At 39.7% G+C, this 27,950-nt stretch overlaps 4 protein-coding genes, 1 long non-coding RNA gene and 1 pseudogene across 7 annotated transcripts; 4 read left to right on the top strand and 2 right to left on the bottom strand.

Moving 5' to 3' along the window:
• The first annotated feature begins 5,378 nt into the window (after window positions 1–5,378).
• On the top strand, window positions 5,379–8,270 carry LOC141840092 (protein PIN-LIKES 5-like). The gene is made up of 11 exons (XM_074727985.1): window positions 5,379–5,487; window positions 6,030–6,268; window positions 6,342–6,421; window positions 6,512–6,636; window positions 6,711–6,832; window positions 6,901–7,104; window positions 7,210–7,329; window positions 7,434–7,534; window positions 7,619–7,671; window positions 7,753–7,938; window positions 8,028–8,270. The coding sequence occupies exons 2-11, from the start codon at window positions 6,134–6,136 to the stop codon at window positions 8,150–8,152; spliced, it is 1,251 nt and encodes a 416-aa protein (XP_074584086.1). The 5' UTR covers window positions 5,379–5,487; window positions 6,030–6,133; the 3' UTR covers window positions 8,153–8,270.
• A 2,056-nt stretch (window positions 8,271–10,326) lies between these two features.
• LOC141842381 (uncharacterized) lies at window positions 10,327–12,035 on the bottom strand (annotated as a pseudogene).
• Window positions 12,036–14,241: 2,206 nt separating this feature from the next.
• Window positions 14,242–15,837, bottom strand: LOC141841874 (pentatricopeptide repeat-containing protein At2g18520, mitochondrial-like). The gene has a single exon (XM_074730070.1). It carries the CDS (start codon window positions 15,791–15,793, stop codon window positions 14,564–14,566), a length of 1,230 nt encoding a protein of 409 aa, XP_074586171.1. The 5' UTR covers window positions 15,794–15,837; the 3' UTR covers window positions 14,242–14,563.
• A 160-nt stretch (window positions 15,838–15,997) lies between these two features.
• On the top strand, window positions 15,998–20,813 carry LOC141841875 (uncharacterized). 3 transcript variants are annotated; one of them, XR_012602834.1, is made up of 5 exons: window positions 15,998–16,339; window positions 18,445–18,668; window positions 19,832–20,002; window positions 20,265–20,519; window positions 20,614–20,813. It is a non-coding gene; the product is annotated as an uncharacterized LOC141841875 (long non-coding RNA). The 3 variants fall into 3 exon arrangements; XR_012602836.1 differs by having other exon boundaries at window positions 20,247–20,519; XR_012602835.1 differs by lacking the exons at window positions 15,998–16,339; window positions 18,445–18,668 and adding an exon at window positions 19,356–19,441.
• Window positions 20,814–21,777: 964 nt separating this feature from the next.
• LOC141836849 (uncharacterized) lies at window positions 21,778–22,911 on the top strand. Its single transcript, XM_074724314.1, has 2 exons — window positions 21,778–22,631; window positions 22,787–22,911. The coding sequence occupies exon 1, from the start codon at window positions 21,798–21,800 to the stop codon at window positions 22,563–22,565; it is 768 nt and encodes a 255-aa protein (XP_074580415.1). The 5' UTR covers window positions 21,778–21,797; the 3' UTR covers window positions 22,566–22,631; window positions 22,787–22,911.
• A 367-nt stretch (window positions 22,912–23,278) lies between these two features.
• Window positions 23,279–27,312, top strand: LOC141840930 (pyruvate kinase, cytosolic isozyme). The gene is made up of 4 exons (XM_074729033.1): window positions 23,279–23,360; window positions 23,531–23,797; window positions 25,161–25,622; window positions 26,338–27,312. The coding sequence occupies exons 2-4, from the start codon at window positions 23,540–23,542 to the stop codon at window positions 27,148–27,150; spliced, it is 1,533 nt and encodes a 510-aa protein (XP_074585134.1). The 5' UTR covers window positions 23,279–23,360; window positions 23,531–23,539; the 3' UTR covers window positions 27,151–27,312.
• Window positions 27,313–27,950: the final 638 nt, after the last annotated feature.

The raw sequence follows: 27,950 nt of genomic DNA, 5'->3' as shown, positions 1-27,950 counted from the left end.
CGTTACTCACTAGGACTTTCCACCCCTGGCCAGTGGATTTTTGCCTCCCCCAGGATTCGAACTCTAGACCTCCAGGATAAGTACTAGAATTTATGAATCCTGGTAGCCAAGTGAGAACTTCTCACTTGGCTACCAGGATTCATAAACTCTAGTACTTATCCTGGAGGTCTAGAGTTGAACTGGGGGAGGCAAAAATCCACTGGCCAGGGGTGGAAAGTCCTAGTGAGTAACGACACGGCCGAGGGTCGTCGATTGACGACATAGGGGTCGCCAAGGGGGCCGCTAGTTGGGCCGCCCAAGGGACCGATTTGGCCGCCAATTGGGCCGGCCATTAGGGCCGCCCAAGGGTGGAAGGGCCGGGTCGTTACAATTAAAATAGTATTATAGGATCTAACATTATAAAATTTTTGCTATCTAACATTACAAAAATTTAAAAATAAACTAAGTTAACATCAATCTGTGTCATTCATATATTTTTTTAGATCCTTTTATATCACTAAATTTATCTCTATTAAACATAATTTAGGCTATTTAAAATACATTGAATATTATTAACCTAAACTCACTCTAGAACTTAAAAGTTGGATATTATCACAAGGAGCCTTGTGGCAATGGTACCTTTACTAAGAGAAGGTGGTATCCTTTTTTTTTTTTAAATTTAAATTTGTATATGTGCATAACATCTTTTTCTACCACATAATGATCAGATTGAATCCAAAAAAGGATGAAGGAAAAAGTTATTGTCAGTGTTAATCCTCCTACCATTGGATGTATCCAAACCAGATAAGCTACTTTCCAGTTCAGTGGAAGAAGATTCAAGGAAGTAATTTCAAGATTTTCTATCATAGAGAATATATCTTTAAAAGATTGCAGCAAAAAGGGGGGGCCATGCTCTCCATGAAATCCAACATTGAAAGGTACTCATTAAGTGCAACAGTAACTAGTTTGAGATCTTCATTTTAATTGATTGAATTTGCCAGATAAACCGAGAACTAAAGCCTTTGGCAAGATATATGATAAAGAGGTCCTTGAACTGAAAGCAATACATAATGTAGTAGCTGAACAGGAATATATACAATTAAGCATTTTGAGATGACAGATGGTTTCCATAAAGGCAATTACTTGATTCTACTGCTCTATGTTGCATATATAATTAGGCATATTGAAATGGCAGATTGTTCCACAAAGGAAATTACTTGATTATACTGCTCTATGTTGCATCACTGTCCAGATCATAAGTCATAACTTGGAGTTTCTTGCCAGAAAGACAATTAAACAGGTTGAGATGCATATAATCTTTAATAACAAGGAGATGCAGTCATGTCATATTCCAATTACAATACTGAGTTATAGCTGAAACCATGCAAATCCTTGGAGATTAAGATTTACACAACAGAATTCTTTCATTAAACGACATGCAAATAGTTTGTGGAATGAAATTCCATGTTCGCTTTCAATCGTAAGAAATCCTTTCCATATGGTATTTGACTTGGAAGTTCCAAGATGTAATATTCTCAGTTTCAGTCAAAAGAGGCTATGGAACTTAAGTACGTCCTCCTAGTGTTCATGAGAAATTTCTCTCAAAGCCAGCTCGCGATCTCCTTATTGTCCGTAGCACTCTAGCACCCTCACAAATATTGCCGTCACGAATGGTGGAAGATTCCCTAGTGGGTCTGAGGTGGGTGATTTTGATCATCACGTCCAATTACCTCTATTTCCCCCCCAAATTTCATCAATCTCTTTTACAATTTCATCAATTTATTAGGACTGATTCTTCAATATTTGATGATATCTTGAAAACTTGTCAAGAAATTAGACAGAATCGGATAGACCAACAGAGATCCTAATGTTACTCCTTAATCCGGATCAGGATTGCAGATTTTTCCAAACTTTTTACCATAACCTGTAATTTCCACAATAATATTTCAGAGAAAATTGATTACTCTTTTCTCTCTCTGCGAGAAGATTGCTTAAATCACAAGGTTGCTTGATTGATACTATTAGTCATAAACTTGTAACTTGGGGGGTGTAAATTTTGCAGTGGTCTAGACAAGAGAGGGAGTTGATGATAGAAAAGTGTTCCAGTTCTTCCAAGAAAGGAGAGAGTCAAATCATGGAGGCCACGCCACATCCACTGTCCTATGCAAAATTGATTATCCTTCTATATGCTAGTTGATCTCTACGTGAAATGGTTGACTCAAAAAGCAAGGGAGGAGTCCTAACTAATTGGCCTGGGGAAGGATCAGATCTAGTGTTGGGGAAGATTAATGAAAGGGAACAAGAAAAAGTTGATTCTATGCTCATTAAATCGATTCTTATGGTTTGCAGCATTCTTTAATATATTCTTAAATGAGAGTTCTGTTGATCTTCTGGTTTTAGACTATTCTTTCTTTCAGTGGCTTAGGTACTGAAACAAAACCATCGACTCTCAAAACTCAAGTTAAAGAAGATAACTAGAATATATATGCATTAGATAATACCTTTCAGTGGCTTTGGGATTGAGCTTTTCTTGTTAAGTAATAATACTTCACATGGGAAAAGACATTAATTCCCACGGTCCTGCAAAATAGAATTTGGACTCCCATGGCAACATAACAAACCATGCAAACAAAGTATGAGTCAACCCTACAGATGAAGAACTATTCAATCCCTTCCTCTTTCCATCTCATTCATGGACTCCTGTAGTTGTAGGAGACCATCAACAATCAATTGGCGCTCCGCTTTTGCCTTTTCATGTTGACGAGGACGGTGAAATTGATTGGTTTGAACTAATTCAGTGGGAACAATTATGGCTCGATCAATTGAACCAATTCAATCAGAACATCATGTCTATAGCAGCCTGATTTATCTAGCTAGGGCAGTTTTGACAACACTGAACAGCGTTTCATTCACTTAACGAGATATATATTAGAATGATGACCCATTCATGTGAAAAAAAAATCGTAAACAAATCATTTTCACAACTCTTTTGTTATTACTTATATCAGAATTGCTTGGTGGAGTTTTTCAAGTTAAAAATGACTTCAAAAAGATGTTTAAAATATGGAAAAAGAAGAAGAACGAACTATTGCATCTCATGGAATTCACAGAGCTCAGGTGAGAACTTTAGTCTAGTTTTTAAAGGAAAACAGGGCATTTGAATACATTGATACCTAGGGATAACAATGGGTGTTCATTCTTCGGGAACACATGGGTACCGACCTGTTTAAGTCAGATATGGGTTCACAATTATGTTAATATATAATTGGATTTGTAGATTTACATAAAATTATAAGGAACTATATATTTTGCCTATTTAACTCAGGTATTTACCAATTCGAGTACCTATTTGAATATTTAAACAGGTTGGGGTAGCTTGGAGCTCTTCAAAAGCCACAATTTCAATAGAATGGAGTAGCAGTAAAATCTCAGTATATTATTTAATCTTCCACAAATGACAAGTGTTTTAATGTTTTATTTCAAACTTTAGCTCTTTAATCTAATTGTTGGATAAGTTATGGTTCTCTCTTGTACTTAAAAAAAACAATAAAAGGATTAACGATATATAATATATATTTGCAACAACATATTATTTATAATAAATATATATATGCTTTCTATTATTATATAACAAAATGCCAGTTGATATGCCATCAACTTTGTTGTTGATAGTCCAAGTTGCGCAAGCCAATGTGGCATCGAACCTACATCTTCGAGGAATTAACAAATCATATAATTTTTTTGTTATTGAGTTAGAAGATGAGTACGACATGCTATGCTAACTCGTCAGAAAAGTGCCATCTTGATTCTTGTGCAGTGTAACAATGCCAAATTGGACAACCTAATGACTATCTCGACAATACATTAGATCTATTATAAAGCTGAAGAGCATGTATGAAATTTTGAAAATTAAAGAGAAAACTTTCAATGTACTTCCCGAATCAAGGAAGGAAGGGTAAAGGTAAAGAGAGCGTACGGAAATGGATCCCCGCCCTTGGGCGGCGCAGGACCTTCTCCACCAAAATGGAGAGAAAGATGATGGCGGAGCACGCCGAAGCCGCCAGTCTGGTCGAGCTCCCTCCGGTCTTCGGCTTCACTTAGTGCGATTGCTCACTCCCGCGACACTGCGCCGATTACAGAAGAATGTGGAATCGAGAGCTTGTGGATCTGGAGAGAAAAGGGGGAAAGCGGAAAAGGCTGAAACGGAGAAAGGAGGCGGCAAAAGGAATCGATAGAATCTCTCGAACCCCAACTTTATCGGAAATAAGTAAATAAAAAAATAAATATAGCATAAAACGCAATTTATATTCATTTTAAGGGTGGCTTCAAGGGATCACTTTTCTCATGAATTAATTAATTAATTTAAATTTATGCTAGTGATATTTAAACAAAACAATGAGCGTATATATATATATATATATGTCACAGTATAATTTTTTTTCTATAAAAATAAAATTTATTATTTCAACGATTTCACGTGTTCAATCTTACGATTATTTATAAAAAAATAAATATAATGACATTAAAGTGTTATATATATATATATATATATATAAATTCTCACTGTACAGAGCACTAAGTGTGAGCTCACTGATGACATCAAAGTCTTCAATTATTATTTATGCACTACTGGTGCAGGTCTCTTCTGCAGAATTCCAGTCAGATAAAACCAATCCAATTATTTATGGGTAGTCGAAAACAATTTGAATTTGTAACAATTATTGCGTTCCTTATTTTACAAAATATTATTAAATCGAGAAGAACATGGCAAACCATTGATGGAAATACATTATGTTTATGAAGATGCGTACTTGTTTCTGTCATCTACCATACAATACAAATACTAATCGATCAACTGGGACTTAATCAAATGATGTCGATTCAGCAGATCGATGTGTCATCCAGGCGAGACAAAATTAAATTATCACATGTCATTTGAATGAGAATAAACTAGTTTAAGAATATTTTTTCTATTGTTTGTATTGTATCAACAAAGTAAGAATATCATACGAGACGAGATTTTTTTTTCTTCTCAATTTTCAATTTTGAGAGCTCAATTATTCGCTCTATTTCCACTCTTTCCAAATAAGGCCAAATAAATTACTTGCAGAAAACCAAAGGCCAGCGAGCTCTCCTTATGAGTCATGGCTGCCATGGCAACTCAATTCCAACTCCACCACAACCATTAATATTATAGTACAAGCTTTAATTTCTTTCAAGCAAGGGCATGTGGCTTTCTGACTCAGATCAGATGCATGGATATGCACGAGATAGTCGTTGTCAATGCCGGCTATTGATATTTACTGATAAGAATGATTTGCCTAAATCTCAGTCAATCACTTGTACAATCCTTCTTTATAGATATGAGGTTCCCCATTAATTTATCTCATTCGATCATTCTTACCACCAAAGCCACTCGTTCTCTTCTCTCTATATTTCCCCTCCTACTTTTCCGGACACAACAACTACAGCCTCTTCCACTTCTATCTTCCTCTCGGGCTTTTCCAGGTCTCTCCTCTCTCTCTCTAATATCACACATTTTTTGTTTTTGTTTTTTTTTTTGCAGAAACTAGTTCTTTTTTCTCTCTTTTTGAATCCTAAGATGCGTTGTTTTCAATCCACTTTCCGCACATTTATACGTATATCTATAGCTTCATGATCTGAAAACTTCAAGTGTCAAGAACCTTTTAAATATTCTCGATGATATTTTGTTCTTGTCTTTGAGTTAACATAAGGTCTCTTGTCCCGTCTGTGATGATGTTCGATACTCGATCATGAATGAGATAATGATAAATCCAGACTTGATGGTTTCTGTGCCATGCATCTCACATAAATTGTTCGACGTTCCAGCCAAAGCTGCCTAATATTAGTACCATGGCCTCCTATTAGTGGATACATCCGGTACCAATCTCAGCAATTCTAGTTCCCTAATTATAGATTCAAGCAACAAGGCAATGTAATAAAAAAAACTCATAAAGTTTAGAGTGGGAAAAGAGGCCATGGATTCTTAGGAGATAACTTGATGGACTGGAGTATCTGTAATGTGACAGGGGAACAAGGTGTTTCTTTATAGTCGTGGACGGCGAAGCTACGCTAGACAACACTAGGTGTTCTTCCAAGGTGTGTAGATTTCAGAGGGTACTGGAGGAACAAGATGGGGCTTTGGTCATTGTTCCTCGTGGCTTCTGCACCAGTCATTCAGGTTCTTCTCATAGGGATGCTGGGGGCCTATCTTGCATCAGGTTACAGTAATACACTCCATGCTACTGCTCGGAAAGACATGAACAAGGTAATTTAATTCATCGTTAACACTAGATTTTTCATTTTTCTTTAGATTCACCATGTTATATATGTTTCACTAGATCGTGTTTACGGTCTTCACACCATCTCTGATGTTTGCTAGTCTATCAAAAACTGTGACTTTCGAAGAAATCATATCTTGGTATGTATGCCACAGTTCTGTTTGTCAACAGCTAAAATTTCTTCCGAACTTCAGAAATCAATTATAATGACATAGTTCTGTCTCATGAAGGTGGTTCATGCCTGTCAATCTTGGGTTGATATTCCTATTCGGAGGAATCCTTGGTTGGATTGTTGCCAAAATCTTGAAGCCACCGCGGCATCTCGAAGGCCTTGTAATGGCAACATGTTCTTCAGGTAATCAAATCCTTCACGCCTCAGTCTGCACACATTGCATATTGGCACTGATCCTTAATACTGTCTCAATGAAGGTAATTTGGGCAATCTGATGCTGATCATTATCCCAGCGGTTTGCTCGGAGAAAGGCAATCCGTTCGGCGACCAGGCGATGTGCAGTGCTCGTGGCCTCTCCTATGTTTCCTTCTCCATGGCGGTAAAACCTTCGTTTAAAACTTTAATCACGGTGGCGGATGAAGTTCTATGAACAATATCATAATGCAGCTTGGAGGCTTCTACATCTGGACATACACTTACGGTCTTATCAAGAAAGATGCTAAAGTTTTCCATGGGAACCAATCAGAACCCCATAGATTTACCAGTAACGAAGTTAATACCATGGAGGAAGGTGGTCAAGGAGTCTCTACAAATCAAAACATCCTTCCAGTGACAGCAAAATCAGCCGAGGAAGTAGCAGAAACCCAACTTGTAAGTGGCATTCATAGGCAGCATTCAAACAGTTCGAAGAAAAAGAAACTGAAAATTAAGCAGATTGGCAATTATATCCCTTCTTTGAGTTGTGACGCATTGCAGGGAACTCCATTATTAAATCGTGGCAGCGTTCCAGATAAAGTAATGAACTTATGGAACAAAATGAAAGAATCTCTGCACAATCTCGTTGAAGAATTGTTGGCACCACCAACTCTTGCTGCGGTGAATATCTTGCTCTCGGACTAGTATGGATAGTTGTGTGAAGGGGCTTGAATGTTCATTAATTTTGCAAGGTAGCACTAAATAGTTACGTTGATTCATTTCAGATTATAGGATTCATTGTTGGAGCAGTGCCATGGTTGAAGTCCCTTTTGGTAGGCTCTAGTGCACCACTCAAAGTCGTTCAGGACTCCATCAAACTACTAGGGTGGCTATTTTGCTTTCTTTGTTATTTTATCTATAAGTTTTCAAGTAACAACTCACTTCTGACACGTTCATATGATTAATCCAGTGATGGCACAATACCCTGCATCACTCTCATTCTTGGTGGAAACTTGACTAGGGGTAAATTAAAGCCTAACTTAAACACCGTTTTGTTATACTTTATGGTTTAACTATCCACTTAAAACCTGGAAACCTATGCAGGAATACGCAAGTCGAGCATTAAACCTATGGTGATCTTTGCGATTGTTTGTGTTCGATATGTGATCCTTCCGTTCATCGGGATCGCTGTGGTACAAGCAGCATATGAAGTAGGATTCGTGACATACGACCCGTTGTATCGTTATGTGCTCATGATACAGTTTACTGTGCCACCGGCCATGAGCATTGGTACACTTCTATTGGAAAATATTTGAACATTTTCTACAATGAATATCTGAAAACGATAAACAGTTGATGTTGTTTGAATTTTTATGCAGCTACAATGAATCAGTTATTTGATGTTGGCCAAGAGGAGTCATCTGTCATCTTCCTATGGACTTATCTGATTGCAGCAATTGCATTGACATTCTGGTCTGTAGTATTCATGTGGATCTTATCTTAGATTTGTTATGGTTTGTAGTTCCTCAAAATAAAAGGAGGAAAACTGTATTCATATTTAATTCATTCATAAAGTTGAGATCAGAGTTGAGGTGCCAATTTATATCAGATGATTGAAGACACAGATTGCCGGTTCCATTTCATACAAACGAAATGCTGCATTGCTTGTATTGCTAATCCACATATTCTTCTCAGCCATGGTATATCATGGAAAGTAAATAGCTAGAAAGGCAATTGAAATGGGATTCCTTGTTGCTTTGCAAAGTGAACTAGTTCTGCTATTCCAAAACCTTCTTGTTGAGTGGTTTCTGATTTTATGTAACTAAGTAACCTTGCTTGTAAGAATATAAATTATAAACCAATGATAGAGAACATTGAAGTGGCTAGTCTGAATCACAGTCATTTCTTTGATCTCAGATCAGAAAAGATGAATAGCTTTCTCAATTTGAACTTGCACTTAGAATAGCAGAAAGAAGTACTCCCATGACCTAGAGCAAAAAAGAGGAAGCATTTTCACAAAATTATACTACATCCAGTCAACAGTTGCAGTTGCTGCCTTAGCTGTGCAACTGATCAATTTGTAGCAGCAACTGAGACAACTTGACAATTCTATGCTTCAGGAAGAAATCTAATGAACCAGTATCATCAGACATTGTTCCGTGTAACCCACTCCTAAAGAGGAATCTCCCCTGAAGCTAATGGAAACCTATTTATCATTTCTGCAAGCCATGGAACTGTCAAAAGAGGTAATACGTTGTTTATCAGGTAAGATGAGAATTGAGATCTTCGTATTTTTTATTGTTTGGAGTGGAGTTTGACTGACACTTTGACTGAGGAGACCGGCCATCATTTGTTGTGGTGTGTCAGCCGGCCTCTGTTGCTTCTGACTTCTGTCCTGCTCACGCCCACCAATCTCTCTTCTCCTCCATCACCCTCATTATTTCACCTAGTTGATGCATTCAATCCATCGCCAATGAACAGAGAGCAACCACTGTCTTCACTTCATTACCCATGCAACGTATGCACACACACATCATCATATCACTGCACTACCAATCCAACCCTCTTTTATAATAGTTTAAACGTAAGAATTCTTGAGGGATTGAGTAACTAAAGTGCCTGTGTAAAGCAGGAACCTTAGATGAAACTTTTTACAGTCTTTGATTCCATTCACGCAAGGAGACTCTGAGTGCAGCATCAACTTCCACTCCGAGGAATTATTCTCCACCTCCAAAGTGAGTACATATGAAAAAATAAGGGAAAAGAGAATGATTTCAGATGGCATTTCAAATCCACTGGCCGTAATGATTCGGCAACAGTGGTTTTACAGTGGCTAATTCACGAGCCTGTTTTTTCTTCATCATTGTGGAGAATGGAAAGTAAAAAAGGGAAAGAAATGAGCAGCCGCCGTTACCGTTTCCATCGCCATCGGTTTGCCGTTACAAGGACAACACGGGCGTAACGCGGGATACGTGTCGGTGAGTCACACGAGGACGAGATGCAGCAGCAGCAGAGGGGCGAAACGGGGATTTCAGGCCTGACAGGGGCATTTTCGGTAACGGATTATTTTTGTGATCTTAGGGAACTGGTCAAACCTGCCCTTTGACCGTGACTACAGCCAATGGTAGCTCAGCCTGCCAGCTACGTTTCGGTCAGAAGACGCTCCATTGTTTACCCGACCCTCGAAACTGGACCCCATGAGCTATAGCAGAATAAAATCGTGGGTTTAACGTTGTGAGTGGAACGGCGGACGATGAATGCCAGCTCCGTTAGAGTGTGACGAAATTGACCGTCTAAGTGAGGAAGACGACAAATCCAGCCGTCGCTTTCGCTGGAAGAGATCTGCTGGTGCCTCTGTAAATGAGCAAATCTGCCAGGGGCACTTTTGTCCAAACGAAGCACCACACTGACAGCCACGGATCCCACTTTGACTGCAACAGTCGTCGTCTCGACTTTTTGATTTCGCAGCAAAGAAACAATATATTTATTATTGAAAAATACATTTGCGCCGTGTTAATTAATATTTTTCATTTTTTAAAAATGGAATTAATATTTTTTGGGAATTAAATGGTACGGCAGTGGTGGCCCACCAAAGGTACGAATCAAGTTGCCGGTATCGTGTCACGTCATTCGAAACGAGACAGATAATAAAAAAAATCGATACCCTCTTTAAGGCCATTTATTTACAACCGAACCCCTCATGATTCCACGTCGGCGGCGTTCAAGAGCCGGTACGGTCCGGTTCGGTTCACCGGTGATCTCCGTGGCGCTGATTGGCGACGAGGGCGTGGATGGCGCTGGACAGGTTGTTGACGGCGGAGATAAGGCCGGCGAATTCCTGGCGCCTCATCTCCGTCCGATCCTCTTCCAGCCGGAGCCGCCGCTCCTCAATCTCCACCAGCTCGCGGTGGCGCTGCTCCCGCTTCTCCTCGCAGGATAGCAGCGTGCGGGCCAGCACCGTCGCGCTCCGCAACACGCTGGTACCCAGTCGCCGCCGCTTCGCCTCCGGCTCGGCCGTGCCCGCTCCGTCGTCGTTCTCCTCCGACTCCGACGAACCCGACGACATCTCCACTGCATCAAGAGCAACGACTATTAAACAATGTCGAGAAAAATCGATTCTTTGACACGTAATAGTTGTAAAAGACCGCAACTTTACGAAGATCAATGAGAATCATTGAGCAAGATCGAGCTGAAATGAAGAGCTTCTTAAATAGCAACACGATGTAGATTCAAACGCGCACCAAAACATATAACAAACTGTAGCTTTAGACTATTGTTCATTTCATTTTTAACTCGAAAAGGTTAAACCGAAAGCCTATCAGCACTTTATCTTGCACTTGTCTATTAATTAAATGCAATTAGATTTGCAACGCTTGCTCGATCAGCTTTACAGCAGGACAGTTTATATAATTCAATGGTAAAAAAGAAAATTCTTGCTTTATTTTTCCTACATTAAATGGAAATATAGTGCAGCAACAAGCAGGCGAGGAGAGGAGAAAGATTGCATCTTTTTGATCTTGGAAACATCAGAAATCGCTAGTCAGACGCAGCAAAATCTTTTTTTTTTATTTGGTTTGATTGAGAATAGTGTATTGGAGTTATGTATCAATGGGAGAAGAACGCGTACCAGAAGCGGATGGGTGCGCTGGCAGCGCTGGGGGCGGCGCCGACGCCGGAACAGATGGTGGTGCCGTAGGGTTGATAGGCTCCTGCGGCAGTCGAGGAGGCGAAGGAGGTGGAGGTGGGGGCGGAGGGAGGGAGGAGACGGGAGTAGAGGCGGCGTTCGCTCGGCGGGCTGTGCGCCGGCCGAGGACGTCAGTCAATGCCTCGAACACCTCAGCAGCGAGGTTGGTGGGGAGGTTGCGCTCCTTGCGCTCGTGTCTCTCCATGGCCCAGTAGGAGGGTAGCTCCCCGGCGGCAGCATCAACGCGAGCCTCGTAGCCGCGCACCTTCTTGTAGTCGCGAAGGAGGTTGTCCCATTTGTCATTGCACTGGTTCTGGCTCCGCAGGCACCCGTTGCGCCAGCAGTAGTTCTCTACCCACTTCCACCGCTGCTCCGCCGACCTGGGCACGGCAGCGGCAGTGGCGGAGACAGAGGCTGAGGGGGAGCAGTGGGCGGAGGAGGACGACGACGACCCGCAGGCGCGGCGCTCGTCGTCGAGGCGCTTAGCGGTGATGAGGATCAGAGTCTCGTGGAGGGTCCAGTTGCCCTTGCGATAGCCGCGGACGATGGCGCCGGCAACAGAGGGGGATGCGGCCGGCTGTTGCTTGCTGCTGCTGCTGCTGCTGCGGGGGGTGATGGCGGTGGTGGAGGAGAGCTAAGGAAGATGACTGTTCCGTGCCTTCAGACATGGCATTTGCTTCTGCTGCTGAAAGCGTCTCTCTCTCTCTCTCTCTCTCTCTCTCTTCCCTCCTTCCTTTCCGATGACAGAGAAAGAAAGAAAGAAAGAAAGAGAGAGAGGGAGAAGCGAAACGGATAACGAGGCGGAGTGCTGAAGCAAAAGTCTTGTAGAGTGATAGTGGTTCCGTTTTTTCAATTATAACCCCTTACGAAATTGTTTATTTCTCAAAAATAAACAATTTTTAAGCAAAAATCATAGCCGTGCTACTCTGGCCGAATTCATCGGAGATTCTCAGAGGCTGTTTACTCCGATGGAATTCATAAGAATGAAGAGCAAAAGAAGAGTGGAGGACTCCCAAGCTCTTCCTTTTTTACTTCTAACGTAGAACGAACATGGAGGAACTGCCCTCACTCCTGGCAAAGCAATTTTCGCCTCGTAATAGCTCTATCCAAACTCGGGAAAACGTGATTTTTTTTTTTTTTTGGAATTGGAGAAATTTTTTCTCATTGGCTTTGATATTCATTGATGCAAGCTTAGGTGAGGGGTGTTGAAGGCAACTATAGCGTCAGTGCAACGGTGATTAGAGAAGATATCTCGAATGATAGTTGACTAAAGTTCTAACGGAGATGGACGATCCCAGATTGAGTAAAATAAAGATAAAAAATTTGAATAGCAGTGGGCGACAAGGCAAGTATAACATTTGTCAACAAAGGCAGGAGTCCAAATTGTGATTTTAATAAGAACAAAGGTCAACAAAGATAGATAACGAATGAATTATATATATATTTTTATTCTCTTTTCTTTCCTGACAGACAATATGATAAAGTATAGATGATTTTTGCCCTCCTATTCCTCTCTCTTTCCGCCTTTACAGCAGTAAACAGAGTGTCAATAATCTTTTTTCTTATCGCACCTACTGCAAAATTCTAATACTCTCATAACAGTCGTTAAGTTGTGGTTAATTAATGGCGTTACGGAAATGCTCGTGGTAAGGTTTTGTTACTGATGGCGTGTGATTTCATGCATTTATTACCTTGATTGACTCCACTGCATGTGTTTGCATGGTCGAATATACAGCAGCAGGTCACGTTAGAAACATTATGAGACCAAAGATAGCTGAGCTTGATTAATTGTGTGCTACCTTATCCAGTTCAGTTTAACTAAAGTCGATTACTAAAACTTTATTTGTGTTCGAGTACAATTTGAACTTTTTATCAAACTCAATTAGTGAGATGGCTATCCTTGTTATTTAATTAAATTATCAATTCAATAAATATTATTTTTAACATTTCATTGATAATTCATAAGCTATCAAGAGAAATATATTTCCAAAAATAAGCCTGTAGATAAGTGTATGACATCAATGGAGCAAATGGTCTGTAATGTACATTAAGAATACATTCGCATTAAAGCCTCTCCCAGTAAGGATTTACAAGTTACAACGAAGGCACCTTCACCTTCACCCAAGTTACAACGAAGGCACCTTCACACAAGTACAGAAAAATGAGGTATACTTATATAGAAGATGAAGCACCTGACTCTGAAACAACATCAGTTTCATACGCCAATGGAACAGACATATACAATTATACTGAATCTAATCTCATATACCCTTTTCTGGCCAGGTTATAGATGCTAAACTCTCAAATCTAATCTGCTGAATTGTATGCCAATTATACAATTATACTAAATTTCTACAGAGATCAAAGCTTGCCTTCAGGCAGATACTAGAAATTTTTGAAGATCAATTATTTTATTACACAAATTACTAAGAGATTAGAAGTAAACATACAATTTAGTTCTTTTGTCCATTAAATCCATGAGCATGGAAACATATCATGCAAGAGCATGGCAAGACGTAGTTTACTCATCTCGAGCATTATTGAAATAATTAGAAGCATAGAATTCACAAGCAATGATGAATCTTGATCTGCTCTAATGCACTGTGGCAGCTGGACTAGGCAGTGTGGGACGTTTTTGTTAGGAGAATAACAAAATCAGAATTAGAAACATATCGCTCTTGCTATATCCACACACAGTATATCCTTCACAAGCTAACTCTAGCTAAAGCAATAATACAAGAATTAGGTTAAATACCAAAGGAGTTCATAGCAAATTATGCTCGAGTGGCATTCCTGTTCCATGCAATCTTATCCAAATTTGGGATCACTGTATCTGTATGGACTCACCTGAACACATAGAACTCAAAGAAGTTAAGAGCACAAATAAGCAGATATTTCTTACACAATAATTTAGCATGTAGGCATATTTCTCTAAAAAGTAGAATAACAAAAACAATCTTTAGCCGAAACAAAGATAAATCAGATCATTCTGTTGTTTCCGGGAACTGGACAACTGAAAGCAAAAGGCATTGGGCCAAACTTTAAAGGAAAACATTCTACAGGAAGAACATATCTAAAGATTCTTGATTGCATTGCAGCAGACAAGTGAAGCAGCTTAAATCAAAGAACTCGTGTAGCAAATTATTTCAGATGGCTCACAAGTTACTAATGATTAACTATATGAAACTCCTATTACTTGGCCAACTTCAAGTGACTCCACAAGTATCAGAATCAGAAGGCAAATCCTTCTTTGATTTTCTTCCAAGCAACTTTAGCATCACCTTTGACTACTCCCTTCTTCATCCTTGCAATAATGCCCCTTGCTTCATCTACTCGTGAACTCTTAATCAAACCATCAATCAGTTCTTTCATGGTCTTAAATGGAAGTGCCCATTTATTGTCCAAGCACTCTTTGCAGATCTCCACAGCCTTCCCAAATTCTCCTTTCTCAACCAAACCCCGTGTTAACTTGATGTACGTGTAAGAATCGGGTAAGACAATTTTACCGCCAGGCCCCTTGACATCCTTCATTCTCTTAAATAGCTCAATGGCTGAGTCTACATCCCCTTGTTTACAAAACCTATTAATCAAGGTATTGAAGCTGATTTTGTCCGGAAAGATTCCATTTAATTTCATCACATCCAACAATTCTTCAGCCTGCGAGCTCTTACCTTTCGCACAAAGAGCTGCAATTCTGCAGTTATAAGTGCCAACATTTTGGCTCAAACCCTTTTTGCAAATCTCCTTCAGAACCTTGTCAAATGCAGCGTAGTCTCCTTTCTTAAAATAGCCGTGTAAGAGGGAGTTATAGCAGGAGATATCGGGCTCAATTCCTTTATCACGCATTTGATCAAACAATACGAGTGCCTCGTCAATCTTGTTGGTAGAGCAGAGAGCTTTGAGGTAGATATTGTACGACGCAATGCCTGGGGCAGCGCCGTACAATTCAAAAGAACGGTTGAAAGCGTCTTGAAGGCGTTCGATGCGACCGTTGTCGAGAAAAGCTGACAAGAGTGCGCAGAAGGAGCGTTCAGAGCGCTGGCCGGCGAGGCTGGGAATGTTCTCGAAGACCCGAACGGCTTGGTCGACCATTCCGGCTTTAGAGTAGAGGTCGATAAGGCGGATCAGGAAGCCCTCAGACTTGGGGGTGCGTTCGCTGTGCATGGCCTCGTCGAGGACGCGCTCGATGAGGTCAGTCCGGCGGTGGCGAGCGAGCTTCTCGATCGTGAGTTTATAGATCGAGCGGTCTCCGTAGAAGGACGGACGGTCGGTTACGGACTCGAAGAGGGAGGCGAGGCGTTCGGCATCGGTCTCGGATCGGATGGCAGACTTTGCAGCGGAGACGGAACCTGAGGAGGATAAGGAGGGATTGGGAACCGAAGTTGCAGTGGCTGAGTATGAAGCGAGGAAGTGGCGCCGGAAAAAGGGGATTGTGAAGGTACGCCGCAGCGGCGCCGCCATCGGTGAGCAGGAGAAGTGCAAGGTTTGGGACGATAGGGTTTTGCCTTCGCCTTGACCTTGCAATTAATTGTATAATATAGTGGACATGTGTGGACCGGCCGGTTTAAGAAGACTAAAGAATTAGTTAGTGCAAAACACGTGCATTAGTTCCAGTTTCGAGTTTCTCCAGCGTCCTTGTAAATGCCCCGTTGTGCTCCACAAATCTGGGGTCTCGATGACGACGCAACTGGAGATCTCATCCATGGCGACGACGAGTTTCTCACCGTACGCCGCTGTCCCACCGCCCTCTCCTCTCTTGCCTTGCAATCTGCCTTCGGCGCATCGAACTCCTTCTCGGTCGTCTCGGTGGAAGGTTTGGGGACTGGAGGATGATCCCTTTCTGCGCCGATTCGGAGAGGTTCTCCGTGCGCCGCGTCGCAATCGCTCAGAGAGAGTGAGAGAGAGAACCGTGGTTCTGCAGCCGGATCTGCCGGCCGTGTTGGAGTTCGTCGCGAATTGGTGCAGAACCTGCCCTTTTTGTCCTCCGTCATGGAAGGGGCTTATCAGGTATCTTATTTCTCTTATCCACCATAATTTCATCTTATTTCTCAATCGGAGAATTGCTTTTTTTTGAAAGCTGTTCATGAATTGGGAGGGGATTGGAGAGCAAATAAAGGGAAGGGCTCTTTCTCTTTGTTTGGAAGCTCAAGATAGAGTTCGAGTTGAAACTATATCACTTCGTTCCATTTTGATCAGAAACTTCCATTGCTCCTCCATTCTGCTTTTCTCTTCCTTAGATTCCAAATCATCTTTTTGGATTAAGCTGGTATTCACCGGCTTTAAAAAAAATGGGAAAAAAAACTTCTGGGGAATTAATTTCATCAATCCTCAATGTCTAAAGTGCTAAAATTGCCTTTTCTCTTTGAAAGGACCTCAATTTGAGGGGATTGGAGTCGGCTAATTGCTTTCTTTTTGTAGAAGTTGTTGGAAAATTGTGAGGGGATTGGAGAGCAAATAAGGGGAAGGATTCTTTCTCTTTGTTTGGAAGCTCAAGATAAAGTTGGAGTTGAAACTATATCACTTCGTTCCACTTTAATCAGAAACTTCCGTTGTTCCTCCATTCTGCTTTTCTCTTCCTTAGATTCCAAATATTCTTTTTGGATTAAGTTGGCAGTCAGAGGCTTTAAAAAAATGAACAAAACTTCTGGGAGAGTAATTTCATTAATCCCCAATGTCTAAGTGCTACAATTGCCTTTTCGCTCTGAAAGAACCTCAAATTGAGGGGAAAAGGAGCCATGATTTCCCTTGTTTAAGAAGCATGTTTTAAGGATAGTGACTAAAACTCTACTGTTTCATTTCTCATTCTTTTCGTTGATCAGTGTATATATTTTGCCAAGAACAAACCATATATATTTAAAATATTTGGGATTAACAGGTCGCGATCAAATTCCAAGTATGACAGTAACTTGATGATGCCAAGGTCATTGAATTTCTATCATCCTAAGTAGTGTTTTGAGTTTTCTTGTCTTTACTCCTTATATATTCTACTATAATCTATGCACTGTCTTGTTATGGGTCAATGTTTCAAGAACTATACGGAGGGTGTATGTAGTTTGACCCACTGCATAAAGCTTATGTGTATTGTTTTTAATAACTAACATACTTATGATATATATTTATCAACATATCTAATTTACACTTCACACTTCAATGTATAAAATAAAATATGTCAATCACATGAAATATACTAATCACTATCAATCAACAATATAAATAGGTGACATATATGTAGTGTGCATATAATTAATATCTGGATTGATCATCACTTTCAAAATAATTATTACATTAACACTTATATGGTAGTTTAGGATTTTAAATCAAATTAGTTTATATAAGATTATTTGAAATGAACCAAATAGTGTTTTTTATAACTGCACGTGCAAACTATATGCTCTGTATTTAATCTATGCGGTTGCTATGTAGTTCACTTCAAAATGTGCTTAGATGTCCATAAAAGTGGCCTAAGCGTTTTTTTTTTCTAACCATGCAATGGATAACCAAGTCCTTCTGATACATTGTTACTATTTTTACTTATTTTTCTCTTATTTTGTTATCTATCAAGGCTAAATCTAATCAATTGTGGATCATAATATTTTTCCCTAAAAACACATCACAGTCATGTCAACTTCTCATTTTGCTACATTTGGTTGCCTCTTATTGCCTAAAATTAGATTGACATGGTCAGGGTGGAAATATCTGTTCAAGAGCTCCAATGTATTATTTCTTCTTACAAGACAACCTCATGTATACATGGCTTGAGGATTGCCCAGACCTACAACCTATTAAATATCTTATTACCAACTGAAATCATTCGGGATATGATCTTCCTTTTCTTTGAGTTTCCTAGCCACCAATATCATCTTATGGTTCTTTACAGAAATGGAGATAAGTTCCATTGTGACACGTTGTTTTCCTATGAATCTGCTAGTAAAAGATTTGGATGGCTGAGTGTAGGATTAATCTGCTAAACTGGATTACAGTTAGCTTTTGTTCATATTGTACATGCAAAACTTGTCTTTCAAGTGTTGCTTGTTGTTTGCTTTTGTTTGCTTCTCACTATATATCCTTTTTTTTTAAAAAAAAAATGCATGTTATTCATAGACATTCTACAGCCTTTGCTCAGTATTCAGGATGGGACTGTAGTAGCTGTAACGTATCAAAATTTACATCACCTGACTGGGATTTTGATACTTGGAATACAAGGGCAGGTTAAAGATTGTCAAGATTGATCATGATGCAAATCCAAATTTGATTTATAACTACAGAATGTTTGGTTTGCCAATTGACAATATTCAAGAATGGTGAAGATGGTCCAGAAAGAACAGTAACATAGAAGGTGATTATTCTCTGAAAGAATATTTGAACAATATTTTTGGAGTCCACATCTATAGCCTAATATCTTCCAAGCTTGAGGGTGATCCAGATGCTCATAATATCTCTGTACATATTTAATGTATATTGCTGGTTGAGTTTCAGTTTAATTTCCAAACAAGCCCAGGAAAATGGTTCATTCCTGTTGTAGATGCATGTTTTCCAGAGATATTTGTTCTGTCCTTTAACTTGTTTTTGTATTATACTCCACTATCTTTCAGTCACGGACCATACATGGAATAATTGTTCTAAGCATAAGATTTCACAATGTGGAGCTTCAAGATGAAATTTTTCCAGTTGAAAAATAAAACTCCTATTGCATAGAAAATGTTAGTGGCTCAGTGCAGAGGAAACTACCAGAGCAGCAGTAGTTCAGATTCAAACAGATATAGCAATATGCAATTAACTGGTGCTTAATGTTTGAATTAATTTGCACTAATTATGTTTTAACTATTCATCCAACAAATTGATTTAATTACTTATTTAGGTGGTTTATATCCTTGTCAAAGTAGAGATTAAATTAATGATGTAGTACGATAATGCCTTATTGTTTCTTTTACTGTTTTCTAAATAGGTTGATCAATCTCATGCTTAAACATGTACCATGTCTACTTGTTTCATTCTTATCGTTATTTTTCATTATCAGTGATAGGGAGGATGTAAAATGGGATTCATCAAGCTCTTGGATTTCTTTATTCCTGAAGAGATTCTTGTTAGTTAACTACCTCATAATGTAAGGTTGGTGCATTATTGCCATAAAGGGATTTAATAGATTGCTGTGCCTGACCATCTTTCTTGATGCTTATTATTGATTATTCAATTGAATAACTTTATTCTTCCCCAACCATCTTTGTTCTCGTACTCATCTAACATTTATGAATTAACCAGACAACCAAAAGCGAAAATCTCTTCAAGTTGATTGAGAAAGCTGAGTGTAGCAATTATTGTTCATAGTCACCAAAAAACAAAGATGATTCAAGACAACCTTGTTGCTGTGTAATCTGGGTGTCTTTTAGCAGTTTCCACTGTTTTGTTTCAGCATATACTAGCTGTTTTATGCCATTCAATAAGTTAGAGTAATTAGTGTGATATCATGAACTGAACTAATTCGTTTTTCTGAACCAACAGTGCTTTTTCTTGGTGAAAGGAAGAAGACGGACGGAGAACAAAAGATCCTCTGGCCGCTATAAAAATCACTCCACCACCACCACCACCACCACTGTTGATGACTGTGGCCCAGTTATTGATAAACAGTGCTCACTTCACTTTGGAGCAAAGCGAAGATTTTCCAGTGAGGAGGTATTGATTGCTCATTTTTCGTGTGGCACAAGTTGATTGAGAAATCTCAGAGTGTAGCAATTATTGTCCATGATCACCAAAAAACAAAGAGATGATTTAAAACCACCTTGTCGCTGTGAAATCTGGGTGTCTTTTAGCAGTTTCCACTGTTTTGTTTCACATATACTAGCTGTTTTATGCCATTCAATAAATTAATCTGTGTGATATCATGAACCGGAACTAATTCTTTTTTCTGAAGCAACAGTGCTTGTTCTTTGTGAAGGGAAGACGACAGATGAAGAACAAAAGATCGTCTGGCCGCTATAAAAATCACTCCACCACCACCACCACCACCACCACCACTGGTTGATGACTGTGGCCCCAATTATTGATAAACAGTGTTCGCTTCACTTTGGAGCAAAGCGAAGATTTTCCAGTAAGGAGGTATTGATTACTCACTTTTCATGTGGCGCAACTCTTTCCATTGTGTTCGAGTGCACACCGTTGGAATAAAGAACAACTCATTATTATTTAACAGGTGTTGTGTTGGATCCAATTTGGTTTTTAAGTTCCTTGCCGATGCTGTAGGAAAGGCATCAAATGATTTTAAATGGGTGTTTCTTTGGATGCAGATAAGCTTTCTGGAAGTAAAAAAATTGAGAGGTGGTTGGATGATGGAGGTTTTCAAAGGAATCAAGTCTTTAGTGACCATATCTTGATATTCCCTTTAGTATTGATCGCTTGATTTGTATTGCGCAGTTTGTTGAGTGGAAGAGAAGGGTGGAGTAACTATGATTACAGTGGACAGTGGTTTGCATATTACTATTCTATTTTTAAGATCAAAATCTTGTTCTTATAATAATAATAATTTAGTCAAGATATGGCTACATGGTGTATGATATTTTGACAAAATAATTGATTAAACAATAAATTTATATGTAAACAGCGAGTCTTCAGAAAACAGGATATTGCTAGCTACTCAACCTATCGGTATGTCTATGAATGGACCGTTCTAGGTTAGGCATGGGCTCAGGAATGAATCGGCTCTAGTCATGTTATATTTGGCTCAAGTATTTTCCAATCGATGGAAATCCATCTTTTTATTATTTTATAATAAATAAAACAGTGAAAAATGAATAATACATTTTTTTTATGAAATAAACATAAAAAAACATCCTCAATTCTAAATCCATGGTGCTGAAGAAGGTCGAACATGTGTCGGCCCACAATTGGGTAGGTGGTGATATTTTGAAATATTAAAATAATATTTTGTAGACAAAATTTTAAAAGATTAAGAGCAAGATTTTATATTTTAAATTATTTTATAGAGTAAAAATGATAATATTAAAAAACTTGTAGTAGAAGTATCTAAAATTCAAAATATTTGGAACGATAAGACCCACCATGAGCCTTGTCCTACCACGTGGGCCAGGCTTGGCCTAACTTTGTCGCAAGCTAAGTATGGAACCATCAACACTGGGCTAGTAAACTAAAAATTAAAAGGACAAATATACAAATATAATAAAAATATGAAGAAAATGAATGGTAAAACGATAAGGTAATTGTTCTAAAATTATCTTAAAATTGAAAATAAATAAATAATTAAAACTTTTAATATATTTTTTAAAATTATATAATATGTTTTGTTGAGCGTCGAAAAATAAATGATACAATGGGATGATGAATCTTATTATTGTCATCTGTCTCCACATTAAATAGCTCACTCTGCTCTCTGTGTTCTAGCAGACTTTTTATTCTCCTGTTTTTTTTTTCTTCTTCGTTTGGATTGAATCGAATCATACATAAATAGCGAGCGATGGCGAATCCACAATGGAAATTGCAGAGAGACGGACATGATTCCGCGATTTGGACTATCAAAATCTCATTTTGCTTCCTCAGCATCCTCTCTTTCGGCGGCGCCGCCGCCAGAGCCGCCGTCCCCGCCACTGCAGGTGCCCTGTCCTCCTCCCTCCCCGGCCTCTGGGCGTACCTCCGCTACCTGCTCGCGCCACCGTACCTCTTCATCGCTGTCCATTTCATGATCCTTGTCATTTGGAAGCTCTCCAACCAGAAGCAGCAGGAACAGCAGCGCGAGCAATGGCCCGCGGAGGAGCCCGGGAGCGATCCTACAAAGATCAAACCTTTCGACTATTCCCATTCTTACGAGCTCATCCGGAATCCATCTCCGGAAATTTGTTGCCACGAGATCCCTCTCTCTCCATCGACGGAGGCGATTTCGTCGCCTGACCCCGCGGAATCCACCTCCTCGTCCGACATTTCGTGCCTGACGTCGGACTCCGTCGAAAGGTCCACCGCCTCGTCGGCGTTTGCCGTGAAGAAAATCGCGGAGCCAGAGCCCGAGAGATGCATTACGGAGGAGGAAGACGAAGAGTTGGCGGCGGCGCTGGCGACGGCAGGAATAGAAAACAACTCGATGGAGATGACTTGGAAGGCGATAATGGAGAAATCAACTCGGCCATTTCCCTCGCCGCCGCCGTCTTCTTCGGTAGGTCAGGACGATATAACCCAGCGATTCGACGACTTCATCAAGAAAAACTACGAGCAGATCCGACTAAGCCTGTAGTTCGACAGTGCAAGCACCAATCTCCGGCAGGGAGAATGCTTTGATGCTAAAAATCCGTTTTTTAAGGTAATCACAGCATGATTCCTGCAAGCAGCAAGTATATCTGCTAAACCTTTAGCCATCGATTCCATACTTTTACAGAATGCTATGCATTCAAATTTCAAATCGACTGCCTCTTTCATAGTTTATCTTTTCTGCTGGTGATAGGTTTACATTTACAGGTGCTTCTTCAAACGCTGGTCCTTCCTTTTGAATCGGCGTTGATGATAAGGCTGGCTTGGTGTCTGATAGTGCTTTACAGTTCATGTGTATACAATCTAATCTCTGTGTATTTGTCCAGTGTTTGTCAACGAGAGCATCGTATATTAATATTTATTAATGTCTAATTTTATCATTGATATGATGGCTTATTGTGGGCCCTACAGAAATTATGAATTGACAACGTAAAAAGATTATTCCAAAAAAGCTTTTACGTGTGGCGGTTTATCGAGACAGAATGAGAATATTACAGCTTTTGTTAAGAATTTCGAACTCGAAAGGTAAAATAAGAAGAAAAAAAAATAATAGTAAAAGTGTAATTTGGAATAAATTAATTATATTTCCAAATTGATTCTTTCCTCCGACGGGAAACGAGTAGCTGGGGAAACGAGTTGTTGGAGACTGTATCCTGCTTGTCGTTTCTGAGAGTCCGTTTCCAAAACGCGACGAGGAGATTCTATTTACGGCTCTAGTGTTCATTTTTTCCGCTTCGTTGAACTCGGAGTTGAAAGAGCGGCGAAGGCGGCGGAAAATTAGGTTACATTTCGAATCTGTTCTTACTGTTTTCTTCTCGTTTTCACTAGGATGGTGTCGGAGTTTGCATGAATACCCTTGATCTGAAGCCTAATACGTTTGATCTCTAGAAAAGATCCTTCATTTGTGGTCTTGATCTTTCATTAGGTCTTTTGGTTGTTGTGTTGTGGCAGGCAGGACAGATGGCGAACATCGACATCGAGGGGCTTTTGAAGGAGTTGCCGAACGATGGGCGCGTACCCAAGACGAAGATAGTGTGCACGCTGGGACCATCGTCGAGGTCGGTGCCGATGTTGGAGAAGCTGCTGAGAGCGGGCATGAACGTAGCCAGGTTCAACTTCTCCCATGGGACACATGAGTACCACCAGGAGACTCTAGACAACCTCAAGATTGCCATGCAGAACACACAGATCCTCTGTGCCGTCATGCTGGACACCAAGGTCGCTATCTGCTTTGACCGTGTTTTGGTGTTGGTTTGTTGTCTATTTATTGAGTTCGTATGAAGAACTGAACTATAGTATTTTAAGTAATTGTCTCTATTGATGTCGCTGCTACAAAGAATCATCTTTAGAATCAGATCGTTGTTGCATATGCTAGCTGTTTCTTTTTTCCACTATAACAGCCACAATCAGTCTTTCCAAACTATTTGTGGTTCTCACAGGGATGAGAACTTAAGGGTAAGGTACCTAGTTTTTGCTGTATTAAAGTTCAAACTTGTATCTGCTTCCTTGAGCCATGGGTGTTTTTTAGTATAGTTTCTTTCTCAAGTTCGAACTGCTCATTTTTGATGTGATGTTTGGATACTTGTTTTGTGATCTCATTTTCCTTCTCTGCAGGTTTCATTTTTGACTTTGCTTCTATAAATCTTACAGAGATTGCATAAATCCTACATGGAGGAAAATTGTTTTTTCTTGTCTCTCTAACTTTCATGGTAACTGCGTAAACTACAAACGAAGCCAAGCCCTCTTCCTGTTTTCTTGGGAATGAAACCTCCAGCCAGTCTGTCAAGCCTCTAGTATTCTAGAATCGCTATGACGATTTTTGGTTGGTTGTTGACCAACTGAAGGGAGAAAGATGGCAGAGACGAAAAGCAGATGCAAGGAAGTCACATTGAAGTACCTATTGGTATGGAACAGTGGAACACCGGATGGCATAGAACTACAGATATGAGTTTCCTCATTTTCTGGCCATGCTGGTTTGATGGATTCCATGGAGTGTTTGAGTCATGTTGCCACTTCATGAGGTGAAATAGTCAATCATCCATGTGCAAACATAGCCCTTTGAGCATATACAAGTTAGCATCTATGGGCATATAGTGTCAATAATTATTAGAGGATAGGGAATACACCAAGATGTTAGAATAATGAATTACTAGTCAAAGTTTTGACTATAAATATCAGAACTCACACGCAGATTATTCAGTGTTTACTCTTCACATATGTCACTATGATTGAGATACTATTAGTAGTACATCCTTTCTGAGACATCATTTAGATTTTCAGGGGTCATTGATGTTAGGCACTTTTATGAGAGCTATTGCTTGCATCTTTTGTCTCACTGTTGCTTCTGTTTGATTTGCTTATATGGCATATTTGTGGTGTTCTTTTGTTGCTCGCATACATAATAGGAATTTTTTATTTTTGTAAATTATATTTGGAAACCATGACAGTGAATAAACTATCAGACCAGTACTGTTTCTTTTAGCATTGCTTGGAAGGTTTTGTTAATTCTATTCTGCAGAACTGTTTGTTTTTTGTTTCCCATTTTGTTATAATCACCTTGTATATTATTGTGTAATAATAGGGCCCTGAGATCCGCACAGGTTTCCTTAAGGATGGAAAACCAATCAAACTAAAGGAGGGTCAGGAAATTACCATCAGTACTGATTACAGCATCAAGGGCGATGAAAACATGATATCTATGAGTTACAAAAAGCTTCCTGTTGATCTAAAACCCGGAAATATTATCTTGTGCTCTGATGGTACCATAACCTTGACTGTCCTATCATGTGATCCAGAAGCTGGAACTGTGAAATGCTGCTGTCAGAATACTGCAACTTTAGGTGAGAGGAAGAATGTCAATCTTCCAGGTGTGGTTGTTGATCTCCCAACCTTAACAGATAAAGATAAGGAAGACATCATGGGATGGGGTGTGCCAAACAACATTGACATGATTGCCGTGTCATTTGTGCGCAAAGGTGCAGATCTTGTCACTGTTCGACAATTTCTCGGCCCACATGCAAAGAGCATAAAGCTTATGTCTAAGGTCAGTATTTCTTTAGAGCTACCATATTTGAATTCCATAAGCATAATGACGTGCCCAGGAAACTTCCCCAGACCATCTTATACCAATTTCGAGATGGTAGTGCCTTTGATTTTATGGGAAGACCGGGTGAATGTTTTGGCTGTTTTTGTTGGCATATGATGTAGTATTTATGAACAGAAACCGGTTAACATGTTAATAACTATCTTGTTACATCTCTACAAAATGATACCATGGACAATATAGGAACTCAGCCATATAATAAGTTAGGATTCACGTTTGAGGAGTGCATTGGTGTGCCATTTTGTTTACATGACCAATCCAATTGTTCCTAATTCACAAGTCTTACTATTTGTCAACTAAATTTCATCGTTGAACATGATTGGTTTGGTGGAAATTTATGTCTTCTGATTTCCTGTGACGTCAGTAATTATTTAGCACTGAAGGATTGTTTTCTGAGTTATTGTTGTTTCTTGTGATAGTTAAAATCATAGATGTTGCCTAGTATGACATATATCTGGATGTGTATATTTATATTGTGTTCATTAGGTTCCGTGTGCTTTGAACTACTCGAGCATCGGAGGGTCCTTAAAACTGATGCTAATGATACTTTAAGTTCAATGTGAAAACTTTATGGCTTAGTTTTATCTTCGTACACAATTGTCATTGACAGACCGTCAGACTTTCTGATTATTTGTCTTCTTGTTTCCCTACAAAGGTTGAGAACCAGGAGGGCGTCATAAACTTTGACGAAATCCTCAGGGAGACAGACTCTTTCATGGTCGCTCGAGGTGATCTTGGAATGGAGATACCTGTCGAGAAGATTTTTCTTGCACAAAAGATGATGATTTACAAATGCAACCTTGTCGGCAAACCTGTAGTAACTGCTACCCAAATGCTGGAGTCAATGATCAAAACCCCTCGCCCAACACGCGCTGAGGCTACCGATGTGGCAAATGCTGTTCTAGATGGCACAGACTGTGTCATGCTGAGTGGAGAAAGTGCAGCTGGTGCCTATCCTGAGCTGGCGGTGAAGATTATGTCTCGGATCTGCATTGAAGCTGAGTCGTCCTTGGACTACACGGCAATCTTTAAAGAGATGATAAGATCTACTCCTCTGCCCATGAGCCCCCTGGAGAGCCTTGCCTCATCTGCAGTTCGGACAGCCAACAAGGCAAAGGCTAAATTGGTCATAGTCTTGACCCGTGGCGGGACTACAGCCAAGTTGGTTGCCAAATATCGTCCCAGTGTCCCAATCCTTTCAGTCGTGGTTCCTGTGTTGACCACTGACTCATTGGATTGGTCTGTCAGCGACGAGTCACCTGCAAGGCAAAGCCTCATCTATCGGGGCCTGATTCCGGTGCTGGCTGAGGGTTCTGTCAAGGCTACAGATTCTGAGTCAACAGAGGTGATCCTTCAGGCAGCACTTAAATCAGCAGTAGAGAGGAAGCTCTGCGAACCAGGCGATGCTGTAGTCGTACTCCATCGTATCGGCATTGCTTCTGTCATAAAGATCTGCATCGTCAAATGATCGGCAAATGACGCATCCCTGGTTCTGCATTTTGGTTCCAAAGTTTACCCTGCCGGTTGTAGGCAATATTTTCATAACATACTGAGATACTCTTCTGAGAGACTCCATTTCCGGATAAGTTCTTCTTAATAGCATATGTGAAAACCATGCTTTCACGTGGCTTCATGGCATCTGATGCTGAGTATGCTTAGATTGTTTCGTGTTGTTTGGAAGGCTTTAAATTTAAACTCGACCATACAGGTATTATCCTCTTTAATCAAAAATGGGAAAAGAAGAAAAGAAACTAATCCTACTACTGAATGTGAGATTTTTGTTTTAAAATTGGTACACTCTGCCAATGAAATCTAACTCAAGTTCTAGTGAGCAGACGAAAGGTGATGATCATATAAAACAATTTCATTACATGCTAACACTAGCAATCAAATTGGACTCCAATAATCCAGCAAAAAAACGCAGTTTTCTAAGGAAAAGAAAAGAAGAGAGAATGATTGGCATTCTCCTTTTCCATGAAAACAAACAGATCCTTTCGACGTGTTTTAGAGAGAACAGTGACAATTTCAGCATTGCACATACAAAGCCTTTGAATTCCCAATCAAGAGAAGTTAAAGAAGAATCTGAGTTACAGTATTAACCTAGAAAAGGTCACTTTTTTTTTAAAGAGAGTCGGTACAAGATGAACAACATATTTAACTATGTGAGTTGATAGAATTAATTTAAATAATAATATTTTATTTTAAAAAATTATAGAGCATAAAATTAACAAACTATTCTTAAAAATAAACGAATCATTCTTGCATCAT

Source organism: Curcuma longa, chromosome 11, assembly GCF_044706935.1.
Source record: "Curcuma longa cultivar G26 ecotype Majalengka, Jawa Barat chromosome 11, ITB_CL_G26_1.1, whole genome shotgun sequence".
Classification (NCBI taxonomy): domain Eukaryota; kingdom Viridiplantae; phylum Streptophyta; class Magnoliopsida; order Zingiberales; family Zingiberaceae; genus Curcuma; species Curcuma longa.
This window is presented reverse-complemented; position numbering and strand designations above follow the sequence as displayed.

Excerpts from the sequence above, each read along its gene's own strand:
- LOC141840092 (XM_074727985.1), top strand. The coding sequence starts at position 6,134 with ATGGGGCTTTGGTCATTGTTCCTCGTGGCTTCTGCACCAGTCATTCAG. Across the intron at positions 6,422-6,511 it reads TTCGAAGAAATCATATCTTG|GTGGTTCATGCCTGTCAATC; the intron begins GTATGTATGCCA and ends TGTCTCATGAAG. Across the intron at positions 6,637-6,710 it reads AATGGCAACATGTTCTTCAG|GTAATTTGGGCAATCTGATG; the intron begins GTAATCAAATCC and ends GTCTCAATGAAG.
- LOC141841874 (XM_074730070.1), bottom strand. The coding sequence starts at position 15,793 with ATGGCGGCGCCGCTGCGGCGTACCTTCACAATCCCCTTTTTCCGGCGC.
- LOC141836849 (XM_074724314.1), top strand. The coding sequence starts at position 21,798 with ATGGCGAATCCACAATGGAAATTGCAGAGAGACGGACATGATTCCGCG.
- LOC141840930 (XM_074729033.1), top strand. The coding sequence starts at position 23,540 with ATGGCGAACATCGACATCGAGGGGCTTTTGAAGGAGTTGCCGAACGAT. Across the intron at positions 23,798-25,160 it reads CCGTCATGCTGGACACCAAG|GGCCCTGAGATCCGCACAGG; the intron begins GTCGCTATCTGC and ends GTGTAATAATAG. Across the intron at positions 25,623-26,337 it reads GCATAAAGCTTATGTCTAAG|GTTGAGAACCAGGAGGGCGT; the intron begins GTCAGTATTTCT and ends TTCCCTACAAAG.